The 25952-nt window shown below is 39.3% G+C and overlaps 1 protein-coding gene across 2 annotated transcripts in view; it reads right to left on the reverse strand.

Annotated features, from left to right (window-relative positions):
- Positions 1–25952, reverse strand: part of BMP2K (BMP2 inducible kinase) — a 118727-nt gene that overhangs the window by 19933 nt on the left and 72842 nt on the right. The window contains exons 8-15 of one of the 2 annotated variants that reach the window (XM_021101897.1): positions 24765–24868; positions 23293–23372; positions 19797–19957; positions 15717–15913; positions 14616–14714; positions 13291–13475; positions 7943–8103; positions 504–614 (exon numbers count right to left, since the gene is read on the reverse strand). In XM_021101897.1, coding sequence (XP_020957556.1) covers positions 504–614; positions 7943–8103; positions 13291–13475; positions 14616–14714; positions 15717–15913; positions 19797–19957; positions 23293–23372; positions 24765–24868 — 1098 coding nt within the window. The remainder of the gene's footprint in view (positions 1–503; positions 615–7942; positions 8104–13290; positions 13476–14615; positions 14715–15716; positions 15914–19796; positions 19958–23292; positions 23373–24764; positions 24869–25952) is intronic. The other variant, XM_021101898.1, reaches the window with a different exon arrangement.

Consider the following 25952-nt stretch of genomic DNA (forward strand, 5'->3'; position numbering starts at 1 on the left):
ACTAGTGAATAGTAACAACACTTAACTTCGGGACTGAAATCAAAGCACGATGTAAGAAGAAAGAAGTGTTTTGTCACAAGTTGTGACAAATATAAAATCATTAACATTTTTAAAGGCAGTTTACAAGAGAGCATGTCATGATTTTTAAGCAAAACCTAAGTATAAAAACATCTTTAATGTATTTTAAACATATAAAAGGGAGAGCTATTTCCATGCATGAATCTTTTCAACAGTATCCAAGACTATAGGTAGAAACAGTCACGGTTCTACTGCACCAATCAGCATTTTTCTGTGCTGGCAAAAGGCACGAAGTGAACAACCTAATGGAAAGAATACTAGGAAGACTAGGATGGCTAAAGGTGAAAATGGTTTCTGTCCTGTGTTCTGTAACTAACACCTTAATCTCACTTTGGCTTTATATCAGTAAGGGGTCTCGCCCTTACTATTGTTGTTCTTATGCATATTTTTTTAATGACAGTGATGATGCTACGTATGTAACTTGCCTGAGTGAGAAATGAAAGGAACAGAACCAAAAGGATCTCCTGGAGGATGAGGATGGGGAGCAGAATGCGGCTCTACACTCTCATCAGAGGATGCTCTCTCCTCGAGCCTGTCTGCAAAAGTAAGATGAAACAAAACAAAGAAATAAAACAAAGCAAAATGATCTTTAAATTTAAAGAAAAGTGGCATACAGTATAAATAAAAGTGAAAATTAAACCAACCACCTTCTTAAAAAATATGAGATTCAAAGTTCGTTGAAGTATTAGGGAGTAGTCCTGAGTTTTACCACATACTTTTCACTACAAAGGCAAGTTTAATAATCACAGTGCAGATTTCACTAAATACAACTAACCTAATAACTCAGTTTGGTTTGTGTAAATACCAGCTGTCTTTAACTTGTCGTGTTAGATCTGAAGTAAAACTCAGATTACTAAAGAGAGGTAAATTTGGCAGTCTTTCCTTGAAAATACCTATGGAAAAATTATTGCAAATGGTCACTCATTCATAAAATAGGTTAAATCCTACTTCTCAATATCACGAAAACATCACCCACCATACCTAACTTCATTTTAGGTCACTGTTCATTTCTCCTATTACTTTGTTAAACCATTCTCATGCATACAAAGACATAAATATTCCTCTACTAAATTAGAAGCCATAGCAGAATTCATTTTTTTCATTCAACAAATAGCTGAGCATCTCCTGTGTGCCAGGTACCGTTCTAGACAAAGGGCATGCAACGGCAAACAAAGAGCCCTCCTGCCTCATGGAGTTTACACGCTGGCGTGGAAAAAATGACTGATAAGCAACACTCATAATGAGAAATACAGACAGTATGTTAAAAGCAAAGATAAAGCCAAAAATGTAGAGTAGGGTAAAAGGAATTACAGGAGTGGGCCCAGGAAGCAATAGGTACCACATGAGACATGACGCCGAGGCAGGAGTAGATGCCTGAGGAAGAACACACCAGGCAGAGAAGAGCTAGAGAGCACAGGCTCGGATGCAGCAGCAGGTCTGTGTGTCTGAAGAGTTGAGACAGCCTAATTCCCTAGTAGGGATCACTTTCCCCTGCTCTTAAACTCTGTACACCACAGGCGCTTTATCAGTTGAGAGCTTGTGGATTTCTGTAAGGTGTCTCTCTATCCTCTCTAATTCTTAGTAATCAAACATGTACTATTAGAATGGAATCCATTCTGCCCTTACAGATATTTTAAACATTGCCAGGACTACACTTTTCACATTTAAGGATTCTGTGGGTAGGTTATGCTGGTTTCATTTGAGTTCCAAGGGACAGCAGGATGGTGGGAGGTGGGGGGAGGTGGGGGATCCAAATATAATTAGTATTTTCTCAAAATGCAGAGTGAAGCTAAAAGCCCCAAGTTAAAGCAGCAATTTCCTGGGACAGTGCTTCTCAAATTTAATGTGCATTCTAATCACCTGGGGACTTGTTGAAATGCAGGTTCTGATTGGATGGCTCCGGAATGGATTCTGACCCATGTCACTTCAAGGATGTGACACTGCTGGTCCAGGAAGCACACTCTTAAGGAGGCAAAGCCCTCAAGTCCACAATATCTCCAAAATACTTAAGTCTTGCTACAGACAACTGATTCTTTAAACACCATTGCGATACAATGATCACCTTTTATGGCTAAAATTAACTCTGCAATATCCACATGAAACTTTGGGTTAATTTTTTTTTTTTTTTTTGTCTTTTTGCCTTTTTCTAGGGCTGCTCCCGCGGCATGTGGAGGTTCCCAGGCTAGGGGGTCTAATCAGTGCTGTAGCCACTGTCCTATGCCAGAGCATTGGACAGTGGGATCCAAGCCATGTCTGCAACTTACACCACAGCTCAAGGCAACGCCGGATCCTTAACCCACTGACCGAGGCCAGGGATTGAACCCGCAACCTCACGGTTCCTAGTTGGAGTCGTTAACCACTGTGCCACGACGAGAACTCCTTTTTTTTTTTTTTTTAATTTTACTTAAAATGTTGTTGGAGCACTAATTCATGTTTTAAGGCAACACACCTGACAACTGATTTATGCAAAAATAAAACTTCCAAAACTTAAGAGGTTCTTTTCAAATCCAATACAGAAATGGGTAACAATGAAAATTTATTTTCAGTGCTCTTTTTCAAGATATGCACTGTATACTTAATTGAGGAAATCAGTAACAGAAGCTGACTGTATTATGAAAAAACCTTTTGCGTGTTTTGTTGTCCAACACCTATTAAAAAGAAGTTAGCGTCATAGCATCTTCTGAAAACACAAGGCTGGAGAACACTTGATATAACCAGGAGGCTTTGACTTACTATGGTGGGAAGGCACAATCCAACCTTAAGGAGGGGCCTAGAGTCACAGAGGATACCTGGGGGTTACCAACTGTATCAGGCCCTGAACGCACTGACAGAGTAACTGTAAAACCAGAGGTGACTCCTGCATCAGAGTCCTCCTAGACTTCCTCACCCTTTCTCCATCTCCCAAATTCTGGTGTATGCAAGTGAGAACAAAGGAAAAAGGCCCACTCAGAGTGGAAGCCACAGCATAGCCATACCCAAGATTCCCACAGTCTTAACAATCAAGACAAGAGTATACAGGAGCATGTGTGTTCTTATACATGAGCATACAGTATGTGGGTACTTAGGTCTAAATCAGGACCAGACTTCCTAATCCATCTGCATCCTAACTGTCAGGACTCCTGTATAAAATGGAGTTACCTGGGCCCCATCACAGACCTAATGAATCAGACTATCTGAGTAGGAGCTTGGGAGTCTACAGATTAATAACATACTCCCCAGGTTTACAAACCACTGCTCTACCAATATTTCCCAGCATGTAAAAATGCGAAGTTACCACTGAGGTTCTTGGAATTTTCAGGCAGTGGTGTATCATCTCCATCAATCTATGGTGAATTCATGGTAAGTGCATAAACGGCACCATGTAGTTATTATGACAGGAGCACAAACGCTCTCGTGTATGGGGTCAACATATATTTTTTTATATGGGGTTCCCACAATTTAAAATAGGAAAATACTGTTCTATACAAAGTTCTTTTATCCAATTATTTCAAAACAGGTATCAGAAAAACTCACTATAAAATGAATTGTACTCATTGTTCCATGAAACATACGATCCATTTATCCATGGGTGATTTTTTTCTAAATCATGTAGATTTTTTTTTTCTTCAATCTTTTTGTCTTTTTAGGGCCGCAACCACGGCAATAAGGAGGTTCCCAGGCTAGGGGTCTAATTGGAGCTGTAGCTACCGGCCTACCCCACAGCCACAGCAACACCAGATCCGAGTCAAGTCTGCGACCTACACTACAGCTCACAGCAATGCCAGATCCTTAACCTACTGAGCGAAGCCAGGGATCGAACCCACAAACCCATGGTTCCTAGTAGGATTCATTTCCACTGCGCCATGACGAGAACTCCGAAATCACTTAGATTTTTAAAGTTCACATGATAAGATGCATCCAGGGCATAATCATTAAATAAAAACTAATGAAGTGGTATGTGGAGTTATTTTTCAAATACACAGTCACCCCTAAAATTAAAATGTATTTAAGTAAACTTTTCAGAGAATTGGTTTTCTTTTCATTAGAGCAAAACTTGAGCTTAATTTGTCCAATATAAGAAACTTACCTCTTCTTGCCTTCACAAAAGAACTGTGTGGTGAATGAAAACGATACCTTTTCAAGAATTTGTAATTGAGACAGATGGCAAAACTACAGGCCTTAAAAACCCTAAAATTGAAGTGTGTTTCATAATACCATCAGAAAATTAATATACTCTAAAAAGTTAATTTAGCAGCTTATATGGATAATGGCTTGAACAGCTAAAAGGTTAATAAATAAGGTTTAAAAGTATAGTCTTCATCTGATACTTTTGACACCGTTCTAACGTACCTGAAAAGTTCTGTTATTCTGCTCTGTGATAAATCTGAATTATCTAAAATAGTGACAGTTAATGTTTTATAACTAATTATATATATGTACGTTTATATCTATTCCATACTGTGCCTTCAGAGGAAAAAAAACCCACAATCAAAAGAATTTGCAAAGCAGCCACAGCCTTTAGTTTCTTCTACTCTTCTATTCAGTTATTTGATGTAATTTTAAACAGAAATAATAGATCCACCATCAACAAGAAAACAATATTCCATTAAGTATTTTGGAACATATAGAGCTACAGAACTATATGTTAATTTTAATTAATTTTAACATCAACTATATGTTAATGTTAACACATAGTTTTGTGTATGTTAGAAATTTTAGTTCTGTGTATGTTAAAAATTTCCCCAACATCTGTATTCTAATTTCCCCAACATCTATATTCTAACTAGTGTGTAAGTCAGTAAATTTTATGACAATTAGATTTCTAAGATCTACATACCAATCTAGATGCTTTCATACAAAAACCATGAAAAATACAAGCTTAAACTTTAAAAAATATCGAGACCAGCTTTATTAACAATGCCTAATTTTAATTTCATGTTTTAGTCTTAAATAAAAACAGATAAAAAAATTCCAAACCACAAATATTTGGTTACACTGATTGCCCAAAAGCAATCCCTTTGCTAGCTGGATTCAACTATTCTCTTAAAGATCACTAAAAAACAGTTTTTGTTACAAACTACTAGTATTTTGGAATTTTAGTATCTCAAAACATAATTTTAAAATTACCATTTGGATAATACACACATGTAAAATATTTCCTAGACAGAATATCCTTTAAAACAAAACAAAACAAAACAAAACATGTACCATTTAAAAAGCAAAACCTCAAAAGGCAATGTTTTCTTCTGAACAATCATTACATAGGCAACGTCTACATTTTTAAGGATCATACGAAAAGGTATTCACAGTTACTCACTGGAAAGCTTTCATAAGCCAAATATTTAAAAAAATCTTAGGAAGGACTTTGGAAAAGCGTTGATAAATATCTGTGCTGAGAAAAAAGAGAAACTGGGATACTTGCAATGCATCACTCATTTACGTATTCATTTTGGAGAAAACTGACAGGGAAAGAGGGCACCAACAATACCGGCCAACTATCAATTTTCACTACACCATCGGTCTCCTGAAACCCCTAAGGGTCTGGAAGACAGAAGAGGCCTTTTGCCCATCAGTGTAGTTTAAACCTTACCAAGATCAAATACCAGCTCTCTTACTGTGAGAGAAAAGGGGTGCTAAAGATGACTCGATAGTACAGTCAAATTTCAGGAGAGCTTCTCAACTACATTCTACACACTACTGACTTCTTTATTTCACCTTTTTTTGAACCCCACTACTACGACTATCAATCATTAAGGGAAAAGCAGACATTTTTCTACCTCCATCCACTTCTGCTGGTGGTCGGTCTGTCCACAAAGCCCCTTCCATGTGGTTTTTTAATTGCCAGCTGAGAAATCTGACAGTTCAGATACAATTTTTAAATGCTGGATATAGGCAATAACCTCAGAAGTCAGAGCCCAGACTTATACAAAAGGTGAGAAAAACTGGCTTTCACAGAGTGCCTACGCTTTGAAGACATTATCTGATTTTCTTGACCACCTTATGAGGTAAGCAGCATTACACCTTGTTTACAAATGACCAAGTGAGATAGCAGTGAAGTGACTTTACGGAGATTAAAGCTAATTAAACGGCATGACCAGGTATCAGAATCCGTGTCTGTCTGGTGCCCTGTGCCAATCTAAGTACTTAAATTGTCGTGGTGACTTCAACAGCTCAAGGGCCATCCAGGCAGTTTTCCACGTGGCGTGGCGGCACCACTCCCTGTCTGGCCTTCAGACAGAGGCCCTCCTGCACTTTCACGTGGAGCTCAACACCCTCCATAACTGACACTGCAATGAGGTCTGAGCTCTCTGTGGCACACACATGTGTGTACAAACACATAAATTACACATGCAATCTGACTTTCAAAGTTTGAGAGCAAGTAGGGAGTTAGGAGCTTTACATGCTAAACCCAATTTTTATGATGTTAGGTATACGCCCTTCTTGCCTAGCAAAGTGACACTTAGGTGTCATTACCAATTTTAGAGGGCTTAGAATAGCATTTTTTTAAGGTACAAAACAATGTGACTACTTTACCCATTCCACAAATTGATTTATTTTTTTTTAAAGGTGGAGAGGGACGTTTTTACCCAAGAAGTAGAAAATACTGACTTCGCAAGCCCTTAGTTACTATCCTGATCAGAACACATTAAAATGAGTAATTTAATTCTCCCTTTTGAGTGGCTGGTTACCTCCTATATCTCACTACCATCCCCTCTAAAGGAAAGATACACTTTACTTCCTTTTTTAAAAACTTGCTTGTGGGACCACTCAACATATATTGTAGGAAAACTGCCAAACAAAAAAGCTGTGGTTTAAAAAATGATTTTAATTAAAAAAAATGTGAAATTGGTTTTACCAAAGTTAACAAACCTTTATTAAAGGCTCAGAACTCACTTTTATATCTGCATTTAATCAATTTAATTTTTCATAGTCATATAACCAGGAGTCCCACACAATGACTCTTACATTGATTCAGGGCATTTATGAACTTTACATAAAACAGATACCAAGGAGGAACAAAGCATTTCACCTAATAACTTTTCTCATAAGGCCAGTTCCTTAAAATAAAATAGAAACTAGGAACTATAACTAGAGAGCAAGACCCTTTTTCACATGCAAAATGGGGACACACTTGCACCCCCCCACACACACCTCAGAAATCTGGTAACTGACGTCCAAGAGCAAACTTTTTTGCTCCTCTTTCATAATCTCCTCAAAACACTGCACACACCCCTTTCCCAAAAAAGAACTTTTCTAATGTTTTTACGTATGACGAGGCTTGACATACATATAGACAGTTTAAGAAAAGGCAACGATTCCAAGTAAAAACATTGAGATATCTGATTTAAAACGGAAAAGAATTTATTTCACTTTTGCCACATCAGGACACCAAAGCAGCCCTTTTACGTCACCACTCATTACAAGGGCGTTACAAAGCAGTGACATAATGCAGCAGCCCAAGTTTCCCTTCAGGCACTTTCAAAGGGCATCTCAGACCCGCAGTAGCTTCTATCGAGTGTGCAAGAAAAAGGAGCTGCAAAATGATTAGTAAGGCAAGGTACTAATGTCTCCCTTTTTATTTGAACATTAATTGTCCATGTTTTGGAGAGTTCTGCATTAACATTCAAAGATATGCAGTATTTAACTGTTAGGAATCAGCATATTATCAGCAACCTTGGGTTTCATAGCTATTATCAAGCAACTGATTTCTAATGCACACAATATAGTTTGATAGCATATATAAGAGAGGATGGCCTGAATTTTGCCCTCAAATGCACAAAAAGAATTTTCTCTTTACCACCCCAAAACAGTCTTTGGCCTTGCTGAACAATTATAGAGCTGTTATTTTACTGGGAAGCAAAATAAGCCTTCAAGTGTCCCTTACTTGATCTTAGAAGGTCAAATTCTCTGTCCAACAGTTCCTCTTCTGTTAACTTGGAGAAATTATCCTCTCCAAAAGGATTCCACCCTGACATATCAGGTGGGTTACTGATGTTCTTCTGATTTGTAATATCTGCAGCAACGGCCTCTTTATCAGCAACTGACCTATGGTAATAATTAAGAGCGGAAAAAGGAAAAACCATTAGAACTGAACATTTTCAAGTGTCTTACTTTATAAATACACGGAAGAGCAGACCACTTTATTATGATGGATAGGACTGGACTGGGAAAGAGACCATGTGGAATCTGAATCGCCTCCGTAAGCGTCATTAGCTGTGTTCCAGTGGGCAAGTGCCTTAACCTCTCTAGGCCTCCACTTCCTCGTCTGTAAAACAGGAGCAGCATATCTACCTCACGGGGTTACTAAGAAGATTAAATGATTTAATACATGTAAAGGAGACAACATTATTAATACTCAATAAATATCTATTATCACAGTGAATAAACCTTTTTAAAGTGAAAATCAGTTGCTAAATCAAATGGTATGATTCTAAAATCACTACTGCGTAAGGTCATCTTATGTCCTGGTTATGCTCAGCCAGCACAATAATCTTCCTTTTGACAAAGGCATTCTTTGCATAGCTACCAACAAAAGGTGAAATGATAGGACTGCTTTATGAATTACCTAAAACTAGATGAGGGTTATTTTCCATATAATGTTATTCCTGGTGTTTACAGTATCTACAGCCTGGAGCCTAGGACCACTGGTTCTATGAAAGTTACCCAATGTGCCTTTGGCTTTTAAGAGAAGATGAGAGTCGAAATAAACTCTTCTTAACCTAAAAATACCTGGGCACCTTTCCCTCGGTTCAGCCTGGAAATACAACACAGGCACAGGGCAATGTGACAGAGCAGTCAAGTTCATTTCATGATGTGAATCCGGATCTTCTGACAGTGGTCATGGAGGGAGATTCTCTATGTGCTTCTAAAGAGGTATCTATCTCAATTTTGCAAGCCTGGACTCATCCCCTCAAATTCACCTTCCCCTTGGAAGGTCACTTCCACTGCCACCACACAGGTCTTGAAAAAGAAGAAAGGGCAAAGGCTTCCCGTTTAAGCCCCTAGCCAAAGCCCCTTCCAGTAGAGCTGAGCCGAGAATGGAGCGCTGAAAACACTTACTGAAGCTACAGGAAGAGTCGCACAGTAACGGACCAACAAGGAGACAGTCTTCCTTAATAACAAACCCAATTCAGTTTATAACTCACGCCAGGAATCATCACCTGCCAAGGCCCAGGCCTGCCTGCGTATGACAGGAGCTCATCTCTACCTCCAGAACTATCTTCAAGGACTTCCCTAGCTCTAGAAGCACAGCTCAGAGAGGTTAAAGCGCAAAGAGAAATGAGCAGTCCTCTCCTGCCCATCAATGATCCTTTTCAGAAGTTTACGATTCCCTATCTGAATCAGCTTCCTCCTGTTCCTGGAATGAGTTTATGGATTCTTCTTGGTTGACTCTAACTCAGTGGAGGTAGTCATTAACCTACCCCTTAAACATGTGTTAAAATATATGTCTACAAGTTCTCTGACACTCCTCTAACAGGTGGAACTGAATTGCCCTGCCCTTGAATGTGGGCTAGATCTAGTGACTCAATTCTAACAAACGAAAGGTGGTAGAAGTGCCAACATTTGACTTCGGAGACTAGATCATAAAAGGCTTCGCAGGCGCCCTCTTGCCCTCTCCCTTGGACCACATGTTCTGGGAGAAACTGGAATAAATGATTCCTCATTCGAAATGGTCTTTGGCTTTGCCAACGAGAATAACCAAGGAGGCTCTTGTAGAGACCACATGACAGAAAATGGAGGCTACCTGCCCAAAGCCATGTGAGTAGTCTTATAAACAGATCCATCAGCACCAGCCAAGCCATCAATGGACTACAGCCCCAGCCAACATCTAACTACAACCTCATGAGAGACCCGTCCCTGGTCATAACCCCACAGCTAAGCCAGTCCCAAATTCCTGATCCAAAGAAAGTGTGTGAGATAATACATGTTTATCGTCATTTTAAACCACTAGATTTTGAGGTAATTTACTATGCAGCAACAAATAACTAATACAATAGGGCAATATATTTACTGATTTACTTTTTTGACCATGTTCACAGCATGTGGAAGTTCCCAGGCCAGGGATCAAACCTGCACCACTGCAGCAGCTTGGGTTGGACAATGCTGGATCCTTAACCCACCTCACCACAGGAGAACTCCAACAGGGTAATTTATATGGTAAGGAGATAATATATGCATAGATATTTGCTTATTTAACTATTATTTGAATAAAACATGGTAATACTCTCCAATAGTCATCTTAGCAACATACAGACACAGCATAAGGACAGAAATCTTAGCAGAAGATTCAGCAGGAAAGAATACGAAATAATCACGCTAACCAAGACAGCTACCCTTTCCTTGTCTAAGGAACTACTTAGTTTCTTATTGTCTGCTCAAATATCCCTTATATTCTTAGAGCCAAACATTTAACCCCAGTTCTCACCTCCCACTGACTTAGGCCTAAGCAGGGATGTTTGCTTACAGATCACCTTTTAATATGTTACAGAACGAGATACTCAACATATAATCCTTGGTAAGGATTTACCTAAACCAGAAGTAATATCAGTAAAGTAGCACTGAGGCACCAAGTGTGGCTGGAGCAGTGCTGCCACGGAAAGTTCTGTGTTCCCAACTCCTATTGGTTGCGTATAGTCATTTCTACTCATCCGACAGTCACCGCTGTGCTGTTCCATATACACCCATCTCCCTCAACGCATCGGTTCAGGAGACTGGGGTGTAACAAGTCTTATACACTTTCACAGATACCCAATCCCATAGCATCTGAACTGTGGTATGCAAAATGATTTTGATGATAACTCAACTTTTTTTTTTTTCCAGCTGCCCCTGCGGCATACAGAAGTTTACGGGCCAGGGATCAAATCTGAGCCAGAGCTGTGACCTACACCACAGTTTCAACAACACTGGATCCTTAACCCACTGTGCAGGACCAGGAAATGAACTGGTATGCCTTCAGAGACAAGCCAGATCATTAACCCACTGCACCTGATAACTCGACTTTTTCATTTTAAAGTTACACAGAAATTAGAAAATGCACTTATCTAACACATCACCTCTGTGATTTCATCAATATCACTGAAGATGAGATTAAGTAGGCAGTGCTATGATAATTCACATAACTTAAAGGACTCAGCACCTTGCATGCCGACGTGTGCCTCAAATCTTTACTCAACTTCCTTCACAACTAATCAGAATTTTAGACAATACATAAGCTACAGGACACTGGACTGAATTCTCTCATCTCACACAGGATTTCCAAGTCATGGCTCCATTCTCATCAGAGACACAATTGTGCTTCCAGAGGCCGGTAATCCTTTAGAATACGAAGTATACGTGAGTGAATATGTTGTATCAGAGAAAAGAGTTTAATATCTTCGTGTTTTCCAATTACATACATGGGATGTAACTGACATTTTTTATTCTAGTTAACATCAAAAGTAAAAAAAAAAAAAAAAATCAATCATCTAATTAGTACAGTAGCCTCATCAGTATCCCTAAGACACTTACTTATAGGTATGTCTTTTTTGTAAATTTATCAGATTGCTACTTGTATTTCACAGATTATATTTTAGTGGCTTTGTTGAAAATGTATAATACTTAGTATTATTTACAACAATGCTATTGATCTATTAAAGAAAGGAGTGGGATCCTGCTGTAGAGCACAGGGAACCATGTCCAACCACTTGTGATGGAACATGATGGAGGATAATGCAAGAAAAAGAATGCGTATATATGTACAACTGGGTCACTTTGCAGAAATTGACAGAACACTGTACATCAACTGTGATAAAAAATTGTTTTAAAGAAAAGAGTGTTAGGTGGATAAATAAAAAAATCTTAACTAGAGTAGGCAAATAAAGAGTCTGGCGAACACTGATTTGGATCTTTAAACCAGCCTCTGATTTTCTGCCCTGCTTCCCTTAAAGGCACACCTGTCCTAATCCACGCACATCACTTGTGACCTAGGAAAGCTCCTCAATAAACCTGTCTTTTCCCTCTTCCTTCCCTCTCTCCTTCAATCCCCCAGCCCTTTCTTGGTCACACAGACGAACACAGGATGGGTGGCCTACTGCAGCACCTGTACACTCTAGCCTCTCTTGACACACTCAGTGAACACTAGGCCATCAACAGTGCTCTTCTGCACACTCGACTTGGCCGAAGCCTGTAAACACCCTCTCCCTGCTGTGTTTCATATCCTAAGATAGTGCTGTCTGAGAATTTCTTTAGTGTTCTAATCACTGAAGCTCTAACAGCTACTTCCCCCTACGTATCTAAAAATACCAGCAAGGATTCATAATGATAAATAGATTCTTAATTACAAAGTCCTAAAGCATTCTTCACAATAAATCTAGCTTGAAAAAACCTACATCACAATTCTTTAACTTACTGTAATGTTTTCAATATGAACTATCCATGAAAAATAACTCTAACTAATGTATGCGAATAACCAAAATAGACTATATGCTAACATATACGCTTGCAGTATTATATCATCTTTAAAAAGAGCCAAGCAGAGTTCCCGCTGTGGCACAGTGGTTGATGAGTCCGACTAGGAACCATGCAGGTTCGATCCCTGCCCTTGCTCAGTGGGTTGAGGATCCAGCGTTGCCATGAGCTGTGGTGTAGGTTGCAGACGTGGCTTGGATCCCGCGTTGCTGTGGCTCTGGCATAGGCCGGTGGCTACAGCTCCGATTAGACACCTAGCCTGGGAATCTCCATATGCCATGGGAACGGCCCTAGAGAAGGCAAAAAGACAAACAAACAAACAAAAAAAGAGCCAAGGGACTCACTAAAACTTTTTTATATTTGTTTAAATTAAACTAAATTAGCCAATCTCTGAGTATTATACCATCAAATTAACTGGAAGTAATAACATGTAAGTAGAAAAAGTTAAATTAACTGTCTACGGGAATTTTTTTTTTAATGACTAAAGTAGTTTGTTAGGGTTTTGTTTCTACTGAAATCACAAAGAATGTCTTAAAACACATAAGCTAATGCTTTTCTTAGCCTGAAATGCTGCTAGATGTTGCTAAGCCTCATCTGCAAATAACGAACAGCAGAATTAAGTGACAGAAGTGGAAAGAGGGATGGAGCTGCAGAGACCAGAAGAGGGGACCAGTAAGAGAAAAGGGGCGCTATACAGGAAGGTGGGCTCCAAGGCAACCCCGGAGCCCTCGGCAGCTCCACTTCAAGTGAACACCCTTCCTGTGCGCTCAATGCACAAATACTTGCCTATTGGCACAATGAGAGGAGTCCATTACGGTTCCAACCTGAGCTGGGAGTGACGACGTGTAGGACACCAAGGCTGGTGAGAACTCTTGAGGGGAGGTGAGATACTCTGGTGATGCCTGCTGTGGAGACTGCTGACGTTGAGCGAGCATTTGCTGCTGCAGGAAAGCCTGCTGATACTGCTGCATCTGAAACAAAAAATGTCATCATACCAAACAACGCTCAAGGTCAAAGAAGCCCTGTCAGCAGCACATCTGTTTACCATTCTCCTTCCTTTTCCTTTGGCAACAAAATCAGAAACCTGAAAAACAATTTTTATCTGAAGGAGCAGCTTGCTACTAGAAAACCACAGCAAGACAAAATCAACCTATTTAAGAAGTTGTTTAGGAGTTCCTTCTGTGGAGCAGCGGGTTAAGGATCTGGTGTCATCTTTACAGCAACACGGGTTCAATGCGTGGCACAGTGGGTTAAGGATCTGGTCTTGCCGTAGCTGTGGAGTAGGTCACAGCTATGGCTGGGACTCAGTTCCTGACCTGCAAACTTCCACATGCCACAGGTACAGCCAAGAAAAAAAAGGAAGTTGTTTAACTGGACTTATTGTGGTGATCATTTTATAATATACACAAACACTGAATTATTATGTTATACATATATATAATTTTGTCAATTATGTCTCAATTTAAAAAAAAATTTTTAATTTAAAAAAAAGGTTGTGGAGTTTCCTAGTGGCTCAGCACGTTAAGGATATGGCACTATCACTGCTGCGGCTCGAGTTCAGTCCCTGACCAGGGAACTTCTGCATGCCACAGGTATAGCAAAAACAAACAAAAACAAAAAACAAACGAACAAAAACCTGCAATGTTAGGCTCACCTGGCAGGATTCAAAAATCCTCCTTTAAACAGTTTAAGAAAAAAAAATAGAGTAGCTTAAAGTCACTTGGTACAGTGGCTACTGTAAAAAAGGTCAAACTATTTTCTGAAGTAAATACGATTTTCCTTTAGGTTGCTTTCCTTTTTTTTTTTTTAACTCAATAGACGTTTGCCAAATGGAGACATATGACAAAAGATCCTGGATAATCAATCATTTCCTCATAACGTGAGAGAAGAGAAACATACTATCAGCCAGTTACGACGTGCCAAGTCCACGTGCTGTATTGCTCAGTCCAATTTAAACTGGCTTGAGAATGCGTGACCGGCTTTGATAAAATACATGTTAATGAACTAGCTTGAGCTGACTTTATTAAATTCTGAATAATATCATTCATACTGTGAATTCCAACACTGGAATGTGTACTCAGAGAGAACGCTAGAAACTATATAAAACTTACCATTGCGGGATAAGGCGATGCAGACGCTTGTGGCTGATACACCGAATGCATTAAAAACTGCTGTTGCAGTATCTGCTGCTGTTGCACTGCATGCTGGTACTACAATTAGAAAAACAAATTCATCGATACTACTCATGCCTTTTTTGTGCCATGGCCTTTTCTTATTTAAAGTATTGACCGTAACATAACAACAACGTGGGTATTCAAACGTCCAAGCACTAACGTGAAAGACCTACAGTCAATAAGCGACTACAACTTAAATCTGCATTTTGGAAATGGTTTCAAAATTATCAATGAAACATAAACTAAAACCATGTCCAGCACAGTTTACGGATGTCTGGGAGAAACCTAAACCTGCCACACAGCTGATGAAGACCCTCAAAGTTAATTGTGTCCGGGAATCACCGCGGTCAATGATGCCCTGCTCTCCTTCAGCGCTATCTCCCGGCCCTGCAGTGGCACCAGAGGAAAGGCACACCCATGACAAGTGTCAGGTATCAACTGATTCAAAACTACTTCGGGCCATGATGAAGGCATGAGGACGAGAGTCACTAAATTTAACACATTTTAGTGAAACCAGAAATGGGCAGGCTCTGATGCAGCAAAGGACAAAATCAAATGTAAGGTCATTATTTCTAGTCTCTTCCAACTCTAAATGCCACCCTTACACACACACACACACACACACACACTCAACACAGGCTAAAAAAGAGAAATTTTTAAAAAAGAACAAAAACCTACGACAGTATTACTTCTGAAGGTCTAATATCACCTTTCCAACAATAACATTATTGGTCTATATATCTGAACTCAAAGCATAACCTGAAAAAGGTAATATTCCTCATAAGCTGCAGGACACCTGTGAGGCCAGGTGACAGGATGAACATTCTTTGCTTCACGAAGCTGTGAGGCAACCTGTTTCAATAGGGTATCTCACAGAATGCAAATAAAATGCATATTCTTTCATAATCAGGAAACTGAGCAAAATGTTTATTTCAGTCTGGAGTTCAAGGTAGAATTTATGATACAAAAAGGAATTCACTAATATTCAAGAGCTGCCTAGATCTCACAATCCATGTATCTTAGTAACCAAAGAGTTACCTGCTGCATATAAGCATCCTGAAGTAGCTGCTGCTGCTGCTGCTGCTGCTGGTGAGGATGACGATGCTGCAAATGAAGTTGCTGCAATCTCCAATCTCCCTGCTGTAGTTGCTGAAGTACCCTATGCTGCTGCGGAGGCTGCTGAGTGGGCCCCTGACCCAATAAGCTCTCAGGGCTGTTTCCAGGTCTCAGGGCTCCTGAAAAAAGGTTCCAAAAACTTGTATTCACACACTGATGATTTCAATAAAATGGCTGGATTTCAAAACATCATTTCAATAATCACTAACCAAGGCACTCATATCCTTATGGTATAGAAACTTTCATGTACATATAGTCTAAAGGGATTATTTACTATAGTTATAAGTACCCGTGAAAGTTGATTTTGTCAACTACAACTCACGAACAAGTCATTTCATCTTTCATGCTTCATTTCTCGACCCATGATACACCAGCATGGGTCTGTGTCTTTGATGACATGATTCTCTGTCTGGAATGCCACTTTCTACCCATCGCCAATCTTCTTGTCCTTTCAAGTTCAGCTCAAATCTCTTTTTCCTTCACCTAACACTTCCACTCAGCTTGTAACATCTTACTCCGCCTTGCACATGTTAATTGTTTACATGGCTTCTTCGGAACAACAGCCCCTAAGGGATGGGGTAAAGACTTATTTATTTGTTAGGGCTCCAAAGAACGTTTTATAACAGATGTTCAAGAAATGTTACTATAGCGAATCCATTAACACTTTGTCCTAAATGGGTATTTATTTATAAGCTTTATAAATTTGACCACAGGAGTTCCCGTCGTGGCTCAGTGGTTAACAAATCCGACTAGGAACCATGAGGTTGCGGGTTCGATCCCTGGCCTTGCTCAGTGGGTTAAGGATCCGGCGTTGCCCTGAGCTGTGGTGTAGGTTGCAGATGCGGCTCGGATCCCGCGTTGCTGTGGCTCTGCCGTAGGCCGGTGGCTACAGCTCCGATTCGACCCCCAGCCTGAGAACCTCCATATGCCGCAGGAGCGGCCCAAGAAATGGCAAAAAGACCAAAAAAAAAAAAAAAAAATTAATTTGACCACAGGAAAATCCTATGAATAAACTTTTGAAATACATGAGAACGGATGAGACACACAACACCAAAAAGAAGAAATACACTGTAATTTCTATATTCTCTTTGAACCAGCTACTGTAATTCAAATATGACTATTTAACCTGAAGGGGAGAAAAGGAGGGAGAGAACAAGGAGGGCGAGCAGGACTCTTTTTCATCAATTTCATGTCTTCATCCCTCCACAGGCCTTGAATACACACCTTTGTGAAAATCTTTTTATAACTTTTTCTAATTCTTCCAATTATAAGAAAACCCATGTTCATTTTAATTATTCTTGACAATATTTACTAAAATATAAGGAAGAAAATGAAAACCCTAATTCCTCCACACAGCATAGCCACCATTTGCCTTTGGGTATCTTTCTTTGCAGGTGGAAGGAGTTAAAAAGCTCAGGTCCTCAGCTATACATGCATCCTGTAAGGCCCTGATGCCCAGCTGGAGAACACTGTGGCGGCAGGTGACGCCCAAACACACACGGATGATGCACTAACTCCAGGAGCTCACCTCTACCCTCACGAACTGCGGCTTCTCGCTAGTGTTATCAAGGTGAGCAGTGCTCCCTGGTTCTCCACAGAATATGCCAGAGAGCCCCAGACAGCATCAAAGCTGCCCTGCATGAACACAACGCCTTCGAGCACAGCACTGCATCCTCACACCACTACTGGTCCCCATCTTGCTAACAATGAAACTAAGGCCCAGAGAAGTTAAGTGAATTCACAAGTAAAGCTAAAGGCAAATGATAAACTGAAAGAACGCACTTACAATGTATTTGGCAAAGAAATAAGATTCAGAATACATAAAAGTAAAATCTTCAGAGCGATAAAAAATAGAGACAAATTCACAGAAAACTGCAAAAGGAATATTAAAATAAAACCAAAAACGTTTCACCTTTCAGTAGGGAAACACTTTTAAAAATCAGTATTATCAACTGTTGACAAGAACAGGAATGAAAAGACTCACGCTGTTGTTGGCAGCAGAGGATAGACTTTGGAAGTCCTCTTTAGATGGCAATTTGGCAAGTATGTAATAAACTTTAAATGAGTATACTTTTTAATATTTTCCTCAAAGGCTCAGACATGGAAATCAAGAGTCCATTTTAAGGATGTTTACCACGATGCTATTAGTACTAGCAAACACTGGAAATAACCTAAATGGTTGTGTCAACTATGGTACCTGCACACTGTGGAGCATCACATGCCTCTTAAAAACTGCATGGTAGAGCCATATGCGCTGACGCCAAAAACACTCCAAAGTGTATTCAGTACTAAGTATATTCGCATAACAAAGCACATTAAGTTGTAACAAAACCAAGTTGCAGAAAACTATCTCTAGGACAAACCCCTTCGTGTTTAACCCAACGTGAGTTATTTACATCCGTTTACATACACCCACGAACATGAAAAAGGACTGGGAGGATGTGCACCAAACTGCTACTAGCTTCCTCTGGGAAGCAGAAGGATGGACACTTCCACATTGTTCTGAGTGCGACTGCACTGCATGACCACCTTTTTAAAAAGATGGCTTTGTGTCTCTGCTGCTTCTGTAAAACTCAACAGGCAAAGAGATGTTAAGGGATGCACCACGTGATCTTACGGGGAAAACAAAGAGTATTTTTTTTTTCCCAACCAAAGCTGGAAGCATGTACAAAACAGAAACGCTGCCCTGACCTGGGGGACAGGCCTGACACACCTGGGTCTTGGCATTCGCCTTAGAAACGTAAACAATTTTACAAAACACCAGCATCAGACAAGGCCATTCTGGGACCGTGATGGATCAGCACAACAAGGCCACTCCATAATCGTGTCTCAACACTGACAAAATCAGGAACACTGTCCCAACCACAAAGATGACCAAACCTCTCTGTCCCGGCTGACACAACTAAGCACTGCTTCATTTCCAAGGAGGCTTTTGCTCAACTACCTCCAGGTAAAAGTTACGCTATTATACCCCCACTTCCCCAAAATTACCTAAAACAAGCCCAAATCCTTTAGTAAGTCCTTTCAGACACCATCTTACTAAGCTGTTCCCGCAGATTTCCAGGGTATCCGAGTGATAAATCAGATTTATTCAAACGTAAGCATGTTAGATCTCCAACCCAAAGGTAGAAAAGGGAAGCCGACACTGAATGCTTTACAACAAAACAAAATTTTCCTAGATACCCTATACCTTGGTATTTACTCTTCGAAAGAGAAAGAGTGAGAGATTGTTTTCCCAGAAGAGAACAGTGAAGCTGGGAAATGGGAGAAGGGGAAATGGGTACAAAAACGTCAAATTCCCCTATTTTCTCTTTTCCACAGAATATTCCTCCCTGGGGTATACCTGGTCACCACAAGCATCCAGCAATACATCTGGAAATGTGAACTCTGTCTTCCTTGGGCATATATTTTACTTTGTAGTGATAACAGTAGGTAACAGGAACATTTCTTAAGAGAGTATCACACGGCAGGCATTACAGTAAGCAGTCACTTAATCCCCACAACAATCCTACAGACAGGTACTAGTATTTTCCTAACATGTCACTGAGCAATGGAGAAACAGGACTCAAACCCAGTTTGAGAATCAAAGGGTGGGCTTTTTCCATCAGAATATTCTAATTAAAAACATTTTAACATTAAACCTTTGTAAGGCTAGAGTTTCAAATCCCTCCTTTTCAATACAATACAGAATTTTCTTCTATACTCTTCTGTACTTTAGTATCAACCTCAAACCCTCCCCAGCTGATGACTCCAGGGATGAGCAAATCGTGAGCTTTTCGTACCACAGTTTTGTATTACCAATAACTTACCTTTCCGACAACTTTAGGAAAACAACTAGTTAAGTATACCAGGCATCAGTAGCTTTGTGATTCTTAAAGCATTGTGTGATATATCTGCTTCACAACAGTCAGTCTGCCAATAATTCACGCTGCTAGGAAATCAAGCCATAAAAGGTGTGTTTAAGTTAACTACAAGGGGATAAGGTTGGCAGGGCTGTTTTACCTTTCGGTCTGTGGTTACCAAATTCACCAGGAGCGGGGACTTTAACAGGTGTTGCTGAACTTTGAATGGTCAGCACACTGGGAGTGGCAGTAGTAGAATTGGCCTTTGGTCTTTGTCTTGGTGCAATTGAGGTTTCTGTTGGTCCAATGGTATCTGTTATTCTACAACAGAAGAATACATTTCACTCCAAATATTGGGGTTTTTCCTAATTTACTATTTGTTCTATAAATCATCTATTTCAACAAATGCATATTTATTACTATTACTGGTGATTGTATTAGTCCTCTTGGCTTCTTCCTAAGTCTCATTTTCAAGTAGTAAATGTTTAATGAAAATAGGAAAGTAAATAAAATAAACCTCATAATCAATTTCCTCAAGCCAGATTGCTACCATTCATAGTCTGCCACTGACGCTGGCAGAAAAAAGAATATAGAAGTGCTCTTAAGGAGATAAAATAAAACAAAGAGAAGCCTTCTCAGGAAGGTTTTGGACAAAATGGAGAGCCAACAACTCTCTAAACCAGTCAGAGAACTAAAAATAAGAAAGAAGAAATAACAGTCTCCCATAGCTTAGACCCTTGGCCTAAGAAAGAAACCATTACACCCCAGGGCATGTAAAACAAAAGAAGCCAAGACTCTTAACAGGTGGAGCTACCAGCTCACATTTAACTTCTGGAAGCTTTAATTTTGCTTCACTGAAAACAATGAATGGAAATTATATGTTTTCACACTAGGACTTAGTTTAGGCCACAGATATGAGTGGTCAAGCAGTAAGAATCGTTTTGAAAGCAAGAGACACTAAATATAATTGGAGAAGACACAGACATCTGCCCTTCTCTTTCAAAAAAAAAAAACCCAGGGAAAATCTTTACCTTACAGTTTATCAACTCTGCTTTCTATAAATTCAGTATAAAAACTCAAAAAACTTTAATAGGGTCTATGTTCACTTTTCTAAAAGACTGCAAGAGACCAAGCTCCTACAGCACATTTCAAATGCCCTGACACTTAAAAATTTTGCATACACATGACTTTTCAAGTACAGGTCTGCACTGCTGAGATCCACAGCCCTCGCCTCCTTCTGCAGGTACCACAAGAGGGAGCCCTGGCAACAACTATCTTTCCAAGGGAGTATCACAGTAACACTGATGGAAAGGTTTTGGAAAATCATAGAAATACACTGCACATGTACTAATTTCTAAAAATACCATCCATGTTTTAGATGAGACAGGGACGGTACAAGTCACGTGAAAAGTGAATCTAAAGATCATGTATACGTGTAACCAATTAGATCTCATTTAATCTAATTGAGCATTTATCGCGTTCAAATTATGGATGTGGCATTGAAACCAATGCCATACTCCCTAAATGCAAGTGATTAGGGGAGATATTGTGTATAATCTTTTTATTTGCCTATTCATTCTTTATTAGGTGGGTAATGCAGGCCAGACTTTACCCTGCCTTGTTCCTGTTCTAAATCACTCCATAGAGGACTCACTACACACATGAGCACAGCAAACCTCTAAAAAAGCATATTAAAAGTTCTGCAGACTTTGGTTAGTCTAGTGTTTCCTAATTGACTTTACTAATGTACCAATATCTATTATACAATTACTGACAGCCAGCAAACATGGCACAGTATCCTGTCACCAAAGAATATAGTCTGCCTAGGAAGATACAGCACATGTCCATAAAAATGTAATAAAATACAAGACAGTAAAAATAATCGGTGCTATGAACAGCACTGTGAATTTGAGTTGACTGTTTCATTAATTATTTCATTTGCTTATAACATTATAGCTATAACTGGAGTGCCATGGGGAAACAGCATTATTCTTGTTCAGTTGACTCATGCTTTTTTTAAAATTTATTATCTGCTTTCTTGAAGATTTAATCATTTACAAAGTAATTATTTTAAATCACAAGTAATGATAAAATTCAACCGACAAGCCCCACAACACCTCATAAGGACCCCTCAACTATGACAGTGGTTGCTAACTGCTAGTTGCTGTGTCATGGGGAAGACAGACTGTCAGTCACGCTGACTCCTCCAAGTTAGATGTAACTTTACGCCTTCCTCTTACTCAAAAGAGTATTTTAAATTTAAGTGAATGAAGATGATATTTTTAGAGTGACGCCATATTTTTTAAAAGACTAAGTCACTCCCAAATGTTATTTTGACAATTTACAAATAACAGATTATTTATAGCACGTCTCACAACCAAGTCCCAAAAAGCAGAAGTGATGGCAAGGCTGAAAATTCACCAGCCCCAAGGCCAAAATCCAAATTTCTCCGCATGACAGACAAAGTTGCTCATGACTGGCATTTCCCCACGTCCTCAGCTTCATTTCTCTCCACTCCTGCATGTGCCCTACTGGGATCCAGCCTTGCGGTTTCTCAGAGCCGCTCTTGACCGAAATGTCTGCCTGCAGTAGCTCTACCGCCCATCATCCCTGATCACGAGAGGATTCATCCTCCTAGCAGAGTCGCCAAGGCCCACCCCCAGGAAAGGGTCCTCCCTGTGCTCCCGTTTTCTCGGCACCCAGCCTTTCTCTTCCTCCACTCTCAGAGCTGCCGAGATAATCAGGCAGTAACTGTTCACTCGTCTACCTTCACTGGGATGCGAACTCCTTGGAATTAAACACTGCTCCTCTTTCTTTGTGTTCTCAGTATTATATCTTGCATATAACAAGTGTGTGACAAATATATTTCCCGTGTTTATGTCAAGTGAAATACTCTGTGTAAGTAAAATACAAGGAAATCTCCCCAAATGTAATGTTATACCTGTCTGATAATCTAAAATACAATCCTGCTTACTAACTTTTAATCTCAAAAAGAGAGCATGAAGAAAAAGTCATTAATTCAATTAGTCAGCTTTAAGTTTTTCTTTTTTTTTTTTTAAAGTGTTGTACCCGTGGCACACCTAAGTTCCCAGGATAGGAGTCAAACTGGAGCTGCAGCTGCTGGTCTACACCACAGCCACAGCCAGCTTTAAGTCTCAACTCCATAATTCAGATCAAACATTAATATAGTAAATAACTATAAAATTATTTAAAACATTATAACATTTATCAGTCTTAAAAGTATTACCATTATAATTATTCATTATAAAGGAGATATAGCTAATTTTTTCTTTCCGTAAATTTAAAAAGCCATTCTAGGTATAAAGGAAAACATAAAATGTCATAAATCAGCTGTCATGTAATGAAATAATGACAACGCATCCCCGCCCAGAATGACCCAATATGACATCAGCAGTTACACAGACACTTTGTGATTGCTGACAATAAGCAGGGCAAGTGAGACTGATCCAACAGTAAAGCTTATTTTGCACCTGCTCTTTAAACTCCAAACCACATGCAACAGGGAATATGACATTTTTTGTGTGGGTGAAGGCAATACTCAATGAATGACATTTGCTAGAATTAAAAAGGAAAACTACCTCCCCCATCTGCCCTTTTTTAAATGCCTTTTCAATTTTTAGCATAGCATTGCTTACCTGGCTTTTATTTGGCTTTTCCTAGAAGCTGCTTCACTAGCAGTCATCGGTTCGGGAAGAGCTGAAGGAATAGAAGAATTCTTGGAAGAAAAAATAAAACTTTTCATTTTAGTTTTCACTGCAATTGCAGAGAGCTTTATTGAAACATCACTGATATATTCTTTAACTTTAAAAGTACTCTCTGTGAGATACTATTTCTTTCACCTCAGATACCTATAAGTAGTTTGCATATCTTTGCCAGATCTAATCTGCAAGTATCACTGCATGTGACACAAATGTCACTCTCATATTTGTGTTCCATAGAAACCCTTGGAGAAAAAAAGGCACAATATCATCATATTCATTTTACAAATGGGTAAATCTTGGGTATAAAGGAATATATTACACTTGCAAATCAATAACTATGTCACACTTTAGACAAAGAAGCAAAACCAAGCACATGAATAAAGTGCTGTTTTACACACTGCGGGTAATTTTCATGACATTGCTTGTCAAGTCTAGAAAACAAGAGCAGAGGCTTCTTCATTTATGCTCCATAATGCTTAGCTTATAGGAAATGACCATGCAAGTGTCAAATAAAGCGATTTCCACTACGAGAATGTTAGTAATGACTTCCAGCTCCAACCAAGAATGTATTCCACTGACACACTAAAAACTTCAAAAAAAAAAAGGAAAGGTACTAACTTCCTTCCTTTTTCTTAGTGGGGTGGATTAAGTTATACCCAAAGGAAATCTTTAAGAAAAAGTCAGGCCAGAAAGATCTTCACAAAGTTGAGGACGGCTTAAAAATCAGTGATGATTCTGAAACTTGAGTAAGAGTAGACGACTTGCCGTCCGCTGCTCGCCCACCATGGCTACGTACAGTGCGCACAACTCAGTCTCTGGGTGGCATCAGCTCTTACCAACTTGGCACCTTCCCAGGACTAGACACTGGGTTTTACATCTATTACTTCTAATCCTAATAACTATTATCCCTGTTTTACAGAAAAAGAAATGGACATTTAATAACTTTCCAAAATACACAACATCTATCACTGATTAAGACAGAGCTGAACCTGGTTTTCTGCACTAACAACGCCTGTGCTCTTTACACCAAAGGTAACCAAACTCTCTCAGTTCACATAGCGCTTAGGATGACACCCCCACCCCACCCCACCCCATCCCCAAATCTAACAGTTCTGTTCTTTTTTCAATAGTTAGGCCTAAACAGCTTAGTAACAGTGGTTTGTGCAGTGTCAGACAGATGTCGCTCTGCTTCCCTCGAGACAAAAAATACCCTGCACGCCCCCACGTCCACTGTGCTCCCCAGAGCATCGCAGTGTGCAGATGGCAGTTGTGGCTTGGTATCAGAAATACTAATCACAAACACACTATTAGACTACCTGTCACGAAACAAGTAACTCTGAAAGTATATATATCTGCACATGAAGAAATGGATTTTAAATTCACATCCCACTTGCAAAACTACTTACATTGATGTTGGAGACTGGACAATCCTTTTTGGCAAATTTAAATGCAAAGTGGGCCACTTGAAATATATCAGGTCTACGGTCTGGATCTGGTTCAAGCATGAACCCTGCAAGGATAGGTCAAAATGTTAAGAAGTTTCACTGAACACAAGCAACTGGGGGCACATTAAAAGGATAAAAATTTTTTTCCCATTCTGAGATCAGTGATGATTCCAGCAAATTTTGTTAACATTTATACAAAATATAAAAATTATTATTTTGTACATTATCCCAAGCTAAAGATGAATCAGTCCTAGAACAGTTCTGCATCAGAAGTATGAGTGATAAATATGAATATTCTTCTGAGACTGTGACACAAAACAAAAAGGGAATTTAGTAAACACTGGCAGATTATTCAAGAAAGTTCCAGGAGTACAGTAGGAGTCTTTATTTTCACTAATTATCCATAACAACCTCTACTAATTTTTAAGCGCTCCCAAATCATTAAGAAAAGACTAAATTATATGCATTATAATCTATTTAACCAAGCAGTTCAGGGTTGGCACAACAGTTTCCCTAAAACGTGCTTTTCTGCCACACTGTGGCTGGCAATACTCATCCCAGTTCTGAATTTCAACGGGCTACCACATCGGGTTCAGAAGAGGAAGCAGCTGGGTGGCTCCATCATGAACAGATTTCACATTAATCTTACAGGACTGCCTGAAAAGCCTACTCTTTTGTCTGACCAAAATGACTCTACCACTTCTCTATTTTTTGGGTAACTTATTAATTTACAATTTCGTGAGAAGGGTGACATTTATACTCAATTCTGTAACCAAAAAAAAATCCCCATATTTTGTTAAAATATTCTCCATGTTCTAAACCTGCTTCATTGATGAGCTCTAATTTTTATCATGTTCAAGTCATTTTTAACAGACTTGCAATGTAAAATGTACAGCATTAATTAGATTCTGAAATTTGCTAACAAAATTATGTACAGAGATATCAAGGTATATAAACAGCTAAATTAAAATTGTAAATCAAAATGGACTGAATCTTCCTTCCAAATTCAAGTAATATGGGAACAATGCGTGATACATCTCCAGCAGCACATGCGCTAAATCAATTTGATTTTAACGTGGTTGTCTAGCAAGTGACACTAAGCATAAACTTAAAAATTTATTTGAAAGATTCTAAACTCAGTTTTACTAT

Source organism: Sus scrofa, chromosome 8 (assembly GCF_000003025.6).
Source record: "Sus scrofa isolate TJ Tabasco breed Duroc chromosome 8, Sscrofa11.1, whole genome shotgun sequence".
NCBI classification, from domain to species: Eukaryota; Metazoa; Chordata; class Mammalia; order Artiodactyla; family Suidae; genus Sus; species Sus scrofa.